We start from the raw sequence: 13,805 nt of genomic DNA, 5'->3' as shown, positions 1-13,805 counted from the left end.
CCCATTGAGATGACCCAAGAAGTTGCTATTTCGATTTTGCTAGTTCTTGGGAACAACATAGTGATGGATAATTAAGAATTTAAACAAGTCCAGTCTAGGGGACAAAGAAATAAGAAATATTATTTGTTTCGTCAAAATAAGTTATATAAAATGAAAGAGTTTTACGGGAATTGTCTTGATCATCGGATATCATTAAGAAATAATTATTGAATGATTTCTTGCAATTTTTTTTGGGTATGGAATGAGTAAAGAATCAAGCAATAAGTCAATTGCATGTTAAAAATGTAATCAAGATATAGATGATGATATCAATTGGTGTGTTAACAAAAATGATGAAGTTTGGTCATAGAAGAATAATATCAACAAGTTGAAGGAAGTTGTAAAAAAATAATATTGGAGAGCATGACTTAATTGATTAATAATGAGCAGAAAAAAAGGAAAATTAGAAAGGAATAAAATTTTGGGCTCCTCTTGTACACATACTCCTCTGAAACTTGAAAGCAGTTTTTCTCATGGTGGTAAGGGAATTTCAAGTCCACGTTATGATTGGTAGGGGGAGGAGCATAGTGATGATTGAAATGAGAAACATGCTTAAAACTTAGGGGTCTCCGTCTCTCCAAGATTGAATATAAAACATGTAATGTAACTAAGAACCAAATCCCATGTCCTCTTTTTGTATTGCTTAGGGAAGCAAGAAGCAACCAGGCAACAATTTTTACAATGGAGCTACTTTTAATTGTCCTAGCATATTGGTGATAAAAGGCATCATATGGATTTGGTTGAGTGCAAGGCTACAAAGAAAATTATATAGGAATTTCTAAAAAGGTGGTCCTAGTGAGAGCAAATCATTAGACATGGTCCTTTTATCTTGTATATGTTCAAACTTTGATGATTTAATTTGTCACACTCACTTGTGCCAAATACAATAGTTTCCTCACTTTTTCCCATTCTCCCTAGAGATGCCAAATGGGTGTTTCTTTCTTTTTAATTTTTTTTTATTATTATTATTATAGCTTTTGCCAAATAAAGAAATGGGTTAACCTAATTATATTTAGAAATTGCATACTTTTATCATATGTAGAAATAACTTAGTCATATTTGAAAAGTAACTTGATTTAAGTCATAAAAATAAGAAACTGTTATGATTTAGTTCAACTATTAAATATAGAAGTAAGATAGTGTCGTATTACTGTAACATGACCTAAATAATATTTAGATTGGTTATATAGAAAGATAGATGACCCAATAAATGTGTTAACGTTTGTGATGGTTTAATGTTGATTTTGGTCCGGACATGTCACAATTTGATCAATTTGTGTAATTTTGTCACATATAGAAATAACTTGATCATATTTGAACGTAACTGCTTTGAGTCATTTTCTAATATGATGAATATGAATTTGAAAAGTAAGATTCAATTTAAATTTAATCTAATTGTTGAAGATGGAGGTTGGATGGTTTCATGGTAATGTAACATAGCAACTACATAGTGAGGCCTATGACTCAATAAAAATCAAATTTCAATTACTAAATTTGTATTAATTTATGAGATTTAGTCAAGAAGAAAAAGTTTCTAACGCTATATAGTGTCTTCTTAAATTGTATAAATTTATACTGAAGTCGTAAGGATTTACACTTAGTGGACGATATATATATACACAGAATGGGAACAGACGGTTGCACTGAAGATACTATAATGGGCCGGTGTTGTATCAATGGGCCTCCATTGCCAATATTGGTAGCCCACTCCTGAGATCCAAATTGCTATATCAGCATTTTGGTTTTTGTGGTGGGCCAAATTGAAACGGTCTTAATGGGCCTTTATGGCATAATAAGCCTTGGTCATGTGGTGCCATGTCTATCCAACTTTGCTATAAAAAACTTTCCAAAAAAGAAATGAAATTTATAATTTTTTTTTCTCTTCGTTTGCCGTGCACGCTACTCATCCTAAAATTAAATTGCAAACCTTTTAATAATAGAAAAATCCAACCAAATAATTTTTAAGATTAGTTTGATTCGATTTAAATAATAGGTTGGATGCAAATTAATTTAAAGTGTAATTTATTTTGAAAATAATTAAATCATCATCTTGGATCTAAAATTCAAAACATATGTAAATTTTTTAATCCAAAATATAATATATACATTTAAAAATTAATTTCACCATAATTTAATAATAATAAATTACTTCAAGAATTTATATATATAATTCAGTGGATTTTTATTGATTAGGAGACAAGAATGTAGAAAATTGAACCATTAAAAAATTGATTTATAAAATTCCCAAATCGAAGAATTTTGATTGAATTGGATCGCTGTTTTTCCCTTTTCGCTAATTCTGACTTGTAGGTTCCGAACTTATGGGTTCCAACTACCACGACCAAGCCCTAAACGATATGGCTTTGGAACCGAAACGACGTCGTTTCTAATTCACTCGGCTCCTCTTCACTGACGCGAGGACAGCTTTAACGAATAAAAAGGGAAAAAGGCAAATAAAACAAATGGCAGTTGGGCTCCTCGACACACCGACGTACATGGTTTGAGGATCCTCTTCTCAATCTCTCCCTCCATGTTTTCATTCGGAGTCCCGAGAAACAAACAAACGGTAAAGATCGCTTCATCTCCCAATATTGCGGATCTTCCGATTTTTATTTTATTTTTCCCTTTTATTGTATTTCAATTTTTTTTTTTTTTTTTATTTTTTGGAATTATACGTTTTTTTTTTTTTTTTTTCCCAATTTTTGGTGGATGAATTGGCTCGGGATTGTTCTGTTTGTTTCAATCGTGGTTTGTAATAATTTAGAGGTCCTCTAATGGTTTCTATGGGTTATGTGATAGTCTATGAATGTGGAGCATATGTGGCTCCCAAACAATCCAAAAAGCATTTTCTTTACTCCCATTGTTGGCTCTGATCACTTTTTGATTAGATAAAATGTAATCAGTCTGTGTTTTTCTTTTCGATTGGGTTGCATATGGAGAGTGTTAGGGTTCGAAATGTTGCTTGGACTCTTATTCAGCAATCCAACGAAAAGGGGAGTGGGTTTTATTTGCTTGATGGAAATTGGGGATAATTTGATCCGAGTGGTTAATTGAAATTCTTTCTATTAATCATTGTCAATGGTTAGAGTGGATTCTTGCTCTGATTGGATCAAAGAAGCTGGCCTGAGCTTCAGTTAGATCTTCGTTCTGAAGTGAGCTGAGATCAGCTGAGTTTTTACCACTATACTCCAATCATTATGGTGCTTCTGTAGGTCAATACATCGGTGTTAATTACCAGGAAGTTGGAGTTGCAATCCATGGTGTTTATCCTTGTTGCCTCTTCAAGCTACCTGAATTTATGTGTCCTGAATCTTTTCATGAAAGGTTCACATTGAGAACCCTCCATTGGTTTGTCCATGACTTCATTTGAGCATTGAGCATAGAGCATAATAGTCAATGACTTTGTATCTTCAATGGTTAGAATCATTGAATGATATAGTTCCTAGGTCAAAATTCAAGGTTGTTTCAATCTGTTCTGGATTGTATTGATCCTTAATAGTGGTTATTGGTATTCTTGATTTTTTATCAATATCCTACCTTTTGTGAGGTTGTTCTTTTTAACTGTGAACAAACATGCTTAGCAGTTTTTATTTCGATATGTAAATAAAATTTATAAAGGGGAAAAAGGAAGCAGTGAACTTTCTAGTACTCAGGACCTGTAGAAATAAGCAAGACGCAGGGGGAAAAAAGAACTACAAACTGTGTACCCCTTTTAACTTCTAGCTACACTTGAGTCGAGAAACTCCCATAAGGAGACTTGTTCTTGGACTAAAACCAAGGTTGACTTCCAGAAAGAAATGTGTGTCTATTCACAGCCTCCCTTTAATGTGTTTTCAGGGCCATTGATCCAAGATGGAGCACTGGCTTATTCTGGTAAAGTAGATTCCATTCTGGTGGAAACTGAAATGCCTACTGAACTGGAGTCATTCAAGGAGATCTGGTGAGCACTTTACTTGCCTTTTTTCCTTTCAGGTATAATTTTTCTTTTAATGAGGATGCTGCTGTCATAATGGGAAGTGGACTCCTCAAGGCTTGGGCTGATGATGAATATTGCATTCTAATGTTCAGCCTGCACAAGTTTAGCAACTGATGTTCTTCTTGGAGAGAGAACCTCTACTTCCATGATGTGGAATTTTGCATCCAACTGCATAGCTGGAAGTGTTGGACTGAAGAACAACTCTCCAAAACCCACTCAAGTTGCTTCTGAATGCTCAGATGATGAGGTTTCTTCAAATATCAGCAGAGAGGAGGGTCTAGAGTGTCCAATATGCTTTGAATCTTTCAACATTGTTGAAAATGTGCCCTATGTTTTATGGTGTGGCCATACCCTCTGTAAAAATTGCATCCTTGGACTACACTGGGCTGTTGTGAAATTTCCCACTCTACCAATTCAACTTCCGCTCTTCATCTCCTGCCCATGGTGCAACCTTTTATCCTTCCGTCTTGTTTACAAGGGAAGCCTCAAGTTCCCTCGCAAGAACTACTTTCTTCTCTGGATGCTTGAGAGCATGAATGGTGACAGAGAGAAGTCTCATTCCTCGTTTTCTGGAGATCATCATCAACCAGTCTGGTCATCAGACAGCAATTTAGCCCTGGGGAGTCGAGTGAACCACAGAATCCTCAGGAGGGAACAATTGATTCACCATTCTGGACCATCAGGATCAAACCATGAAGACGGCCATGTAAATAACTACCTCACTCTTGAGAGACTACATTCTTCTCTTCACAAGTCACTGGTTTTCTTTGTTCAGCTGACAGCCAAGTTCCCATTGGTGGTCATACTTCTTCTCATTGTCTTATATGCCATACCTGCCAGTGCAGCCATTCTGGCCTTATACATACTCATCACAGTTCTGTTTGCTCTGCCATCAGTTCTGATGCTGTACTTTGCATATCCTAGTCTGGATTGGCTGGCAAGGGAAATCATTACTTGAATGCTCTTGGTTGCTTAGCTCGTAAGCCCGGTGAATACAAGTTTGTTCCTCCACTAGAATAGCATCAGCTACTACAATTTGACGACTCCACTCTCTCCCAGGGCCTGCCCCCTGAATCCTTCAATCTGTTTCAAGAATAATTCCAGCTTTTAGCATATCTTGTAACTGCGAGTTTTTGGAATTTGACTACTGGTGGAAGCAAGAAGTTATTTTCTTTGGGCATATACATATGGGTCCCTCTTGCAAGAAGTTGATTTCTTTGGGCATATATGCATACGGGTCCCTCTTGCAAGAAGTTAAAGCAAGTGATTATAGTCAGGGAAGTGTGATTCTATGGCTTGATTTTCATGAAATCTATTTTAATATCTGTGTGTGATGTGAATGTGTAAAGAGTATGGTTTTGTTTGCCAGTGAATTTGTTTGATATGTATATGAATACACATAGTTAGACCATGGATTGTGATCAAAATTGCATGTTTCAGAGTAATTGGAAGTTCTTTCCTTAATTACTTGGGTATTACAGGATAATCAAAATTAAAACAATATTTCTCCTAGTACAATGTCCAAATTATCAAGAGGATGGATGCTGCATGTGATATCTCTTATCATCCTAAAAAATGTTCTCTAACATCCAGGGCTGCCTGGGTTAAAAAATACACCAACCCGAAACCATTAGGCTGGTAACTCTTCCACATTATTAATTTTTAATTTCATTATTTATTATTTTATTTAAGATAAAGAAATATAATAAAAATATATATTTATCTTTTAATTATATTAAATTAATGGATTTATCATTTTTATTTATATAAATTAATAAATAACGAGACATTTGATTTTTAACCTCACATTCCATTGTAATGTAATTTTTTTTTTAAGACTACAAGAAATTGAGATTAATAGGATAACTTAACTGTAGAAATAATTGAAAATAAAAAAAAATTTAAGTCTCCAAGACATTATTAGTTTCCAATAAATATAAATGAGTTTAAGATTTTTTCAAAATCAGGTGTTAATACGGTTTTGTTCCATCTCACTATTAAGTAAAAAATTATTTTAATTTATTTTGTTTTAATTTTCAACTTTTTTTTTAATATATATATATTTCATATAAATAAATCATAAAAATTTATAATATCTATTTATTTATTTTTAGTATAATTTAAGATTTTAAAAGTAAAAAGTACACACTACCGATGGGTACGAGAATGTTTTATATTTGTACCGTCCAATTAAATTTTTTTAATAAATATAAAAATAGATATAAATAAATGACACATGATTATTAATTGGTCGGAGGGTCTGACCCGAAACCGCCCCATTCTCATCCCCGCCGAGAATAAGTGAAAACCACGTCATTTTCCTGGATGCTATTTAGTATTTTCACCATCCACACAAAAATCCTCAAAATCCATGTAGGACAATCTATAATGAACTCCACGTGTCACAAATATAGCCTGTAATCTCAAACCTGGGTCCGGACCATCTCGGAGGCAGTACTCTACGTTCACAACTTCCAGTGGGTTTATGGTATAGAATTTTGAATTTTCAGAACAAAAATGGTGGCAGCCGTTGCCGTGTTCTCCCCAAAATCTTCTCTTTTGCAGAACCCCATCTCTTTCAGAGGACCTAATTCTTCTTTTCTTGGTGGGTCCTTGAAGGGTCTTTGCTTGCAGTTGAAACCCAGAAACAGAAGCAGAGATTTCATCAATTTGGTGGTTGCTTCTTCTAGCAGCAGTAGCAGTACCAACAGCAGTGGTGGCGGCAGGTTTTATCTCAACTTCACTGGGTTTCCCTTCCCTCTTGGCCCTTTTCTCAATAGGCGCACTATTAGGACCGAGGTCGTCTTCTTTATCTTTGTCTTTGCTTCTGACTTTCCCCCTATTTTTATTTTTCAAATTTCAAGAACTTGGGTTGCTGTCATTTGCTTTCTGTACCATGGAAAAAAGGGAAAATAATTATCTAGGGGTTTGATTTTTTAGATTATGATTTTGCCTATGCGTTTGCAGAGTTTTCTATACCTTTGAGTGATGAAAAATTGTGATATTAGTGGTCATAAGCTATCTCTGGGCTGTTTGATTTTGATGCATGAACCACTGTGATTACTTGATTGGCTTACCTGTATGCCTATTTGGCCATGAGCGATCAAGTGTTCCATGAAAGCCTTTATTCTATAGATCAAGTGTTTGGTTGTTATTACTCTTTTGTGCCTTATTCTATGTAGGCTTTTTATTTTGAGTTACTTCAACTCAATATTATTGTTCAGTTGGGGAAATTGAAGAAAGCTCTCATTTCATCATCTCCCTTAATATTTGAATCATAAAAGATTCTAATGACAGCCTTTTTGAAAATAATCTAGGAGAAATTTTCTTGCTAATCTATTTAGCTTTTATAAACAACACTACTTGATGATTTGGAAGGTGTTTCAGATTTCTGAGTACTAGGTATATATTGACCTTGGTGAGTATGTATAAGTGAAAAAACGAAAATAAAAATGTCCACAACACCTTTTCAATGCCTGTCGGAGGTTGGGTTGCCTTGTAACAAAGCTAGAACATTTTGTGACTTAGGCTGCATAACAATTTTTTCCAATTTTTAAGCAAAAATTTGTACGTTAACTAAGTTGGAACTTGGAAGTAGGTGGACGTGTTAGGACAAAGTCGTTTTGTTTGTTGGTAAATTTATTCCATTTTATTTTTTGGCTTAAGATTCTTTTTAAATAGTGACTTATTCTCCATTGAAGATTCATGGTTACTGTTTCATCCAATCAAAAAGTCACGAGTACATCTAAAAAGGTTTGACTTGTGGCAAGTTAGGTAATCAAAGGTATAATAAGGATCGGTATGTTTTTTTGGATTAAAAAATATTTTATTTAATATTTAAAAACTGTAGGGACCCCTTGAGTAGGGAACAACGCTCTAGCATTGGTATCGCTTAAGCGCTCCTATTGAATCTTGCCATAATATGACAAAATATTTTCAAGATATTCACCCTAATTGAGTTTGGAAACTTTGAGATACTGATTCCCTTCGACTTATATCTTATATATACTTCATTATAACTCTTCTAGGGTGAGAGATTTTGGAGGAATTTTATCGAAGAGTGAGCCTAACAAGCCACACCATTCCCAATCTCTCAAGAAAGATTCAAGCGTTGAATCTAGGGTTATTGAAGACCTACATCCCTGATGCGATTGGAGGTTGTTGCATTTAGGACGTGGAACAAGTTGTAAGTATTGGAGAGTAAGTCTTTAGGGTAAAACTGTCAGGTAAATCTATGAAACTTAATCTTATATAGTGGATTTAGATCAAAGGTCTTAGATATCGTGGTTTTTTATTTCCACAGTTAGTGTGGGGTTTTTTCACTTAAAAAAATTCCTGTGTCTCATTGCTTATTTTTGTGATTATTGTGATTACTTTGATCATATATATATTATCTTTGATATCTCGCAGGTTTAATTGAGTTAAAAACTCATATCCCTATTTAAGAAATATTTTAAATACATCCATTCACCCCCTCTAGGTATTACCCTACTTGGCCTAGGTTTTTCAGGTTGTTTTTCATTACAGAAACTAATCCTTTCCATCGCATAAATGTCCTTGGTAGGCTGTGAAGGACTGCATATGGCTATTCGAGCAAGAGCAAGCTTTGGGCTTCAGCAGTGTCTCAACAAACATTCGAATGACAGTTATAAAGCTCAAATCTGGAGGACTATGGGTCCATGCACCCATTGCACCAACCAAGGAGTGTATTCAGGTTCTGTTTAGTTCTCTATTTTTCCTCATGTGTTCATCGATACTTGTAAGACACTATGGCAGCAATTGTATCTGCCTAAAGCCAAAATGTTGCATTTTATTTTCATCGTATTTGAAAATGAGTCTTTTTTCTCCCATATTGTTATCATGAGTTTTAGGTGTTTTCTTAACATGTTTTTTTTTTTTTCCGAAAAGGTCATTCAAGTTTTTGTGACATCCCTCCCCCAACCCCATCATTTTGTTTAATTGCTTGGGTTGTTAATCCATTTTGCACAAAGAATCCAAGTATTTAGATGCTGATCAAAGTGAAGCTAAGTCCACTCATTTCCACATGATTTCAAAATGCCTTGATATTGAACAAGTCAGTTTCTTGGTGGGCTATCCAAGAATGGTACTGTGCTAGAAGGATATGGAATCTGGTATAGGATGAAGTTAGTCATCTTTGTTTACCAGATATATAAAAACTCCATTTTCTTGCTCACTTAGATTATTTCAATCCATCTTTTGCAAGCTATGCATATTTTCTTTCTGATTCACCAATGAATCTTCGTTTACAAGGGATTGTTTTGCTTCTTGCCAGCTTGTGAAGGAGTTGGGGGCTCCAGTAGAATACATCGTCCTTCCTACATTTGCTTATGAGCATAAAATATTTGTTGGCCCATTTTCTAGAAAGTTCCCTCAGGCACAGATATGGGTGGCACCAAGACAATGGAGTTGGCCTTTGAATTTGCCACTTGAGTTTTTTGGAATTTTCCGTGCCAAAACATTGAAAGATGAGGATATGTCAACACCTTGGGCTAGTGAGATTGAACAAAAAGTTCTAAGCTCACCTGAAGTTGGTAATGTTAATCACACAAGCATGATTCGACTTTATCCTGATGAAGCATTAGTTTGAATTGTGCTCTTTGAATCATTTCAGGAATAGGACCATATGTGGAGGTAGCTTTTTATCATAAGAGTTCAAGAACACTACTGGTAACGGACGCGGTAATTTTTGTCCCAAGGCAACCACCTGAATGTATTAGCAAAGAATCACTTTTGGCATCTGCAAAGAATGGTTTGGCTGTAAAACTTCTTAGTAAAGGAAAGGAAGTCCCCGAGGAACCAGTAGTTGATAATAAGATGAACCGTCAAAAAGGTTAGCCCTCTCTTCCATTTCAAACGGCTCCAAATTTCCTAAATTAGAAGTGAAATTAAGAAAAATGCCACTGCAACTCGGGTTGAACATGTGCTTGAAATGAAAGGAATTGACTAGCGTAGATTGTTGGTGCAGGGTGGGAAAGAATGGTTCTTCAAATACTATTTCTTGGTCCATCAAATCTGTTGGAACCTAATGCTAGCTTTGCTCAGATGTCACAGAAGCTGATTGTTTCGCCTATTGTAAAGACACTGGTTTTTAGCAAAGTTCCTGAAAAGGTAAAAAACAATCTGGCAATTTTTTTTGAGCATCTGTAGCTAGTTTCATTACCATTTATAAAAGTGCGCCCTATCATGGTACAGAGGAGTGCTTCCAATCATTGAGCATAAACGTAAAAGGAGATTCCCCTGTCATGCCTCATGGTAGCATATTTTGAGTAGATCCTCACCACATTTGGTTTATGTCTCAAACAAATCCCGTTTTAAGTTTAGACGACAATCTCAGGGATAAAGTAAAAATTGCAAGTCCTGACTTTCAGAAAATGTTTTAAGTTTGACCATCTCTTGCATGTTTCTTAAAAATTTCAGGTCAGGGATTGGATTGATGGTATCACACAGGACTGGAGGTTCAAGAGAATAATTCCTGCTCATTTTTCAGCTCCAATAAATGCAAGCAGGTCTGATTTCTTAGCAGCATTTGCATTTCTTGACGACCTCCTGGGTGAACGTTATGTTACTCGGCCTTCACTCTCTCTTCTCTTCACATCACTCATGGGGAAGGCTGCAAGCTACTTCCCTCCAGATGACATGAAAACATTATCATCCCTTGATGAGTTTCTAGTCTCTGTTGGAGTTGTGAAGAAGACAGTCTCAGGCCGGAAACGATGATAAAACAGGCCTTGTAAGTGTCCTTTAAAGCTCCTCCACCTATTAAACAAAAAACACCCAATCATGTAGTGAATTTAGTATCAGCATAGATTTTTATATCACCAATTCACCATTGTTCCATCCTTTCACCTATAGAAAGAAATGCTAAGTATAGTTTTAGTACTGCAATAGTAAGAGAATTTTGGATGAAAAAATTTGAAGTTCCTTGTATATTTCGTTCACAAGAAGAGCTTGGCGTCTTCCCTTTTTCGTTTCTTTTGTTTTTTTTTTTTTTTCATCTGGGCCCTATGGCCAAGGGGTTTGATTCCAGGTCTGTCTCTACTCTGCTTCCTAACTTACTGACTAAGCAAACACAAAAAACAAAAGAAAAAAAAAGTATGCTAGCTAAGCAAACACAGAGTAAACATCACTGGGAGTAGAACCTTTCTTTCATAGGAGCCCCACCTAAGAAGAAATATCAAATAGTTGGAGAAATTTTTTAGCAATTTCGCATCCCTATAAACTATTGTTGCATATGTAAACCACGAAAATAATCACCTCCTGAGGTGCAAAAACTAGGCCACCTACCATGGCATTGGAGGAATCCAAACATCCTTCCCCTGATACCTAGAGGTTTTGGTCCATTCAGGACTCCAACCCAAGAACAATATTGCTTGAAATATTCAAGAAGATGACCAACAGTTAGGTGGGGATAAAAGACTAAGGATACGTTATCACGGGGTCCAACCAATTAAAAATTGGACTTCAGCACAAGATGCAAAAAGCAACTAGGCGACGGCGTGACGGTTCTCCATTCCCTGAAGAATGGAAGTTTCTGTTTACCGGTCAAGGAAGACCTCTCTTATGGATGGTTGTGGCCATCAGACTTTGAAGATGGGAAAAAAATAAAATCAGGTTAGACTGAGGGGCAATGGTCTCATTATGGATATAATCAGCTTTTGGTTGGAGGGTCACCTCCCTAACTAACCTCGTCCCACCAACACGGATGGGGGTTCATTCTCAAACACATATTATATATTACACATAGATAGAAGGGAGGAAAAGGGATAAAGTTTTGATGTCCTTGTGGCCCTGCACTTGAGTGAGAGATGATCACTTTTCTGGTTCCATTATTACCAATAAAGAACACACTAGCAGATCTGAAGCATGATGTGTATGTAGAGAGAGAGTCAGAGAAAGAGGAGAATCCAAGGTGTTTTTTTTTTTTTTCTGGATACAATGTGAAAAAGAATTGGCCTTGGGGCATGCCTCCTTATCTTGATGGCTCCATCATCTCCTTTTTATTTGCCCCCCCATCCATAGGAAATGATTAACAGGCATGAATTTTCCCTCAGAAAGTAGGCCAAGCCCTTTTCTAGGAAAGGTCAATTGCCAATCCTCCAAGTGTATCAGATGCCATGAACACAACTCTGGAAGATTAGGGCAAAGGGGAGAGAGAGTAATGATTGATAGATTTGGTACTCTAACCCCATTTGAGCATTGATGAAATTTGAAGTAGTTTTAATATTTTGATTGAGAACAGAGTGTCATAATCATAGTGACACCATGCTTTTGGTGAGAAAATTATGCCAACAATGACCTTTCAGCCTCCAGCTTAAGACACCACCCCATCACCTATTTTTCAAATTTCAATTGAAAAAAAAGGCGAATAAAGGCCACCAAAACTTGAATAAGAAAATAGAACCCATTAATTTTTCTAGATGGCTTAACTCATACTCATTAACAATTCTACCAGCCCCAAATCAAAATAACAAAGGTAGAACTTCCTCCATATCTATATCACCTAACATCTCATCAATCACCCCATTGCCTTGCCTCCACTTCCCACCCACCAAACTATTTTTTGTAGAAAATTTGTATTTCTTTCAACTGCCTCTGCCTCTGCATTAAATAGTAAACGTAATGCTTTATTTTATTAGTTTGAAAATAAAGAAGAAAAAGTCTTACTCTACCACCAACTTAGATGTAATTTTGTTTTTTTCAAGTATTGTTTAACTAATCCTATCAAAAGAGTTTTTGATATTTCCCAAAAAGAAATATGTGGGATTATAAAAGGAAATGAGATGAAGATAAGAAGAATGAGTAGGGAAGGAGTTGAAAAGCCAATTTTTGGTATTAGACATGTAAAACTATTTTGATTTTGATTTAAAAAATGTATCCCGGATGATTACCCTTGTGGCAGTGGCACCAGCCATTTCCTTGACCTTGTTTTTGGTGATTGGTGAATGGACTCATTTTCCTGAGAAAATAAAAAGAGAATAATTGCAATTTGCAAACGTGGGTGACATGATCTCACTCGTTTGGGTTTCAAATAATAACATAAGGGTTGCCCATTAAACAATTCACGCCCTAAGATGACAAACCCTAACATCTGTTTACTTCTTTAAATTATTAGGGTTATTACAATCATCACATAATGTTGAGAAAAGATTCAAAATTTCCCACCATCATTCTCTATTTTGTATTTTCTCAGTTTCTGATGGGTCTGGGTGGGTCTCAGGGATGTCCACGCGCTTCCGACAGCGAGTGTTTGACGCGCCCTATTTATCACGATACTGACTTGTAGGCTTGTAGCACGCTAAGCAATTCAATATTTAGATTTCAGAGTCTGAAAAATGTGGCATGATTAAATGGACCGACCCCAATTAATTATCTCAAATTTCATTATCATATCATGTTTCTAGAAAATTCTAAACCACCGACTATAAGAATAAAAATATCCACACTATTTTATTTTTATCCAATTATCCATACTTTAGGCATATGAGAAGTCCCCATATTTCGAGTATCCTTTTCTATAAATATCATATAAATTTTTAAATCTAATACAAATATATATCCAAACAATTTTTTATTTACAATAAGTTTTGGGGAGAAGTCAAAATGCTTGTATATGATCATATACACTTTATTTTCCATGTTAACATATATTTTTGTTCAATATATATATTATTATTCTTTGATATTTCCATCAAAATCAATATTCTTATCATAAATCAAAATTCACATGAAATATATGATTAAATTTGGACCATTACATGGCGGGTCGATA

The 13,805-nt window shown here is 35.4% G+C and overlaps 2 protein-coding genes across 3 annotated transcripts; both read left to right on the top strand.

The window, feature by feature from the left end:
• The first annotated feature begins 2,466 nt into the window (after positions 1 to 2,466).
• On the top strand, positions 2,467 to 5,460 carry LOC117931203. 2 transcript variants are annotated; one of them, XM_034852122.1, is made up of 3 exons: positions 2,468 to 2,605; positions 3,877 to 3,979; positions 4,108 to 5,460. In XM_034852122.1, exon 3 carries the CDS (start codon positions 4,161 to 4,163, stop codon positions 4,971 to 4,973), a length of 813 nt encoding a protein of 270 aa, XP_034708013.1. In that variant the 5' UTR covers positions 2,468 to 2,605; positions 3,877 to 3,979; positions 4,108 to 4,160; the 3' UTR covers positions 4,974 to 5,460. The 2 variants fall into 2 exon arrangements, with proteins under 2 accessions (XP_034708014.1, XP_034708013.1); XM_034852123.1 differs by lacking the exon at positions 3,877 to 3,979 and having other exon boundaries at positions 2,467 to 2,605; positions 4,012 to 5,460.
• A 1,018-nt stretch (positions 5,461 to 6,478) lies between these two features.
• Positions 6,479 to 11,002, top strand: LOC117931457. Its single transcript, XM_034852471.1, has 6 exons — positions 6,479 to 6,814; positions 8,580 to 8,729; positions 9,309 to 9,567; positions 9,648 to 9,866; positions 10,002 to 10,144; positions 10,454 to 11,002. The coding sequence occupies exons 1-6, from the start codon at positions 6,533 to 6,535 to the stop codon at positions 10,751 to 10,753; spliced, it is 1,353 nt and encodes a 450-aa protein (XP_034708362.1). The 5' UTR covers positions 6,479 to 6,532; the 3' UTR covers positions 10,754 to 11,002.
• Positions 11,003 to 13,805: the final 2,803 nt, after the last annotated feature.

This window comes from Vitis riparia, chromosome 14, assembly GCF_004353265.1.
Source record: "Vitis riparia cultivar Riparia Gloire de Montpellier isolate 1030 chromosome 14, EGFV_Vit.rip_1.0, whole genome shotgun sequence".
In the NCBI taxonomy this organism is placed as follows: domain Eukaryota; kingdom Viridiplantae; phylum Streptophyta; class Magnoliopsida; order Vitales; family Vitaceae; genus Vitis; species Vitis riparia.
The sequence above is the reverse complement of the archived record's forward strand: the minus strand, read 5'-3'. Positions and strand labels throughout refer to the sequence as shown.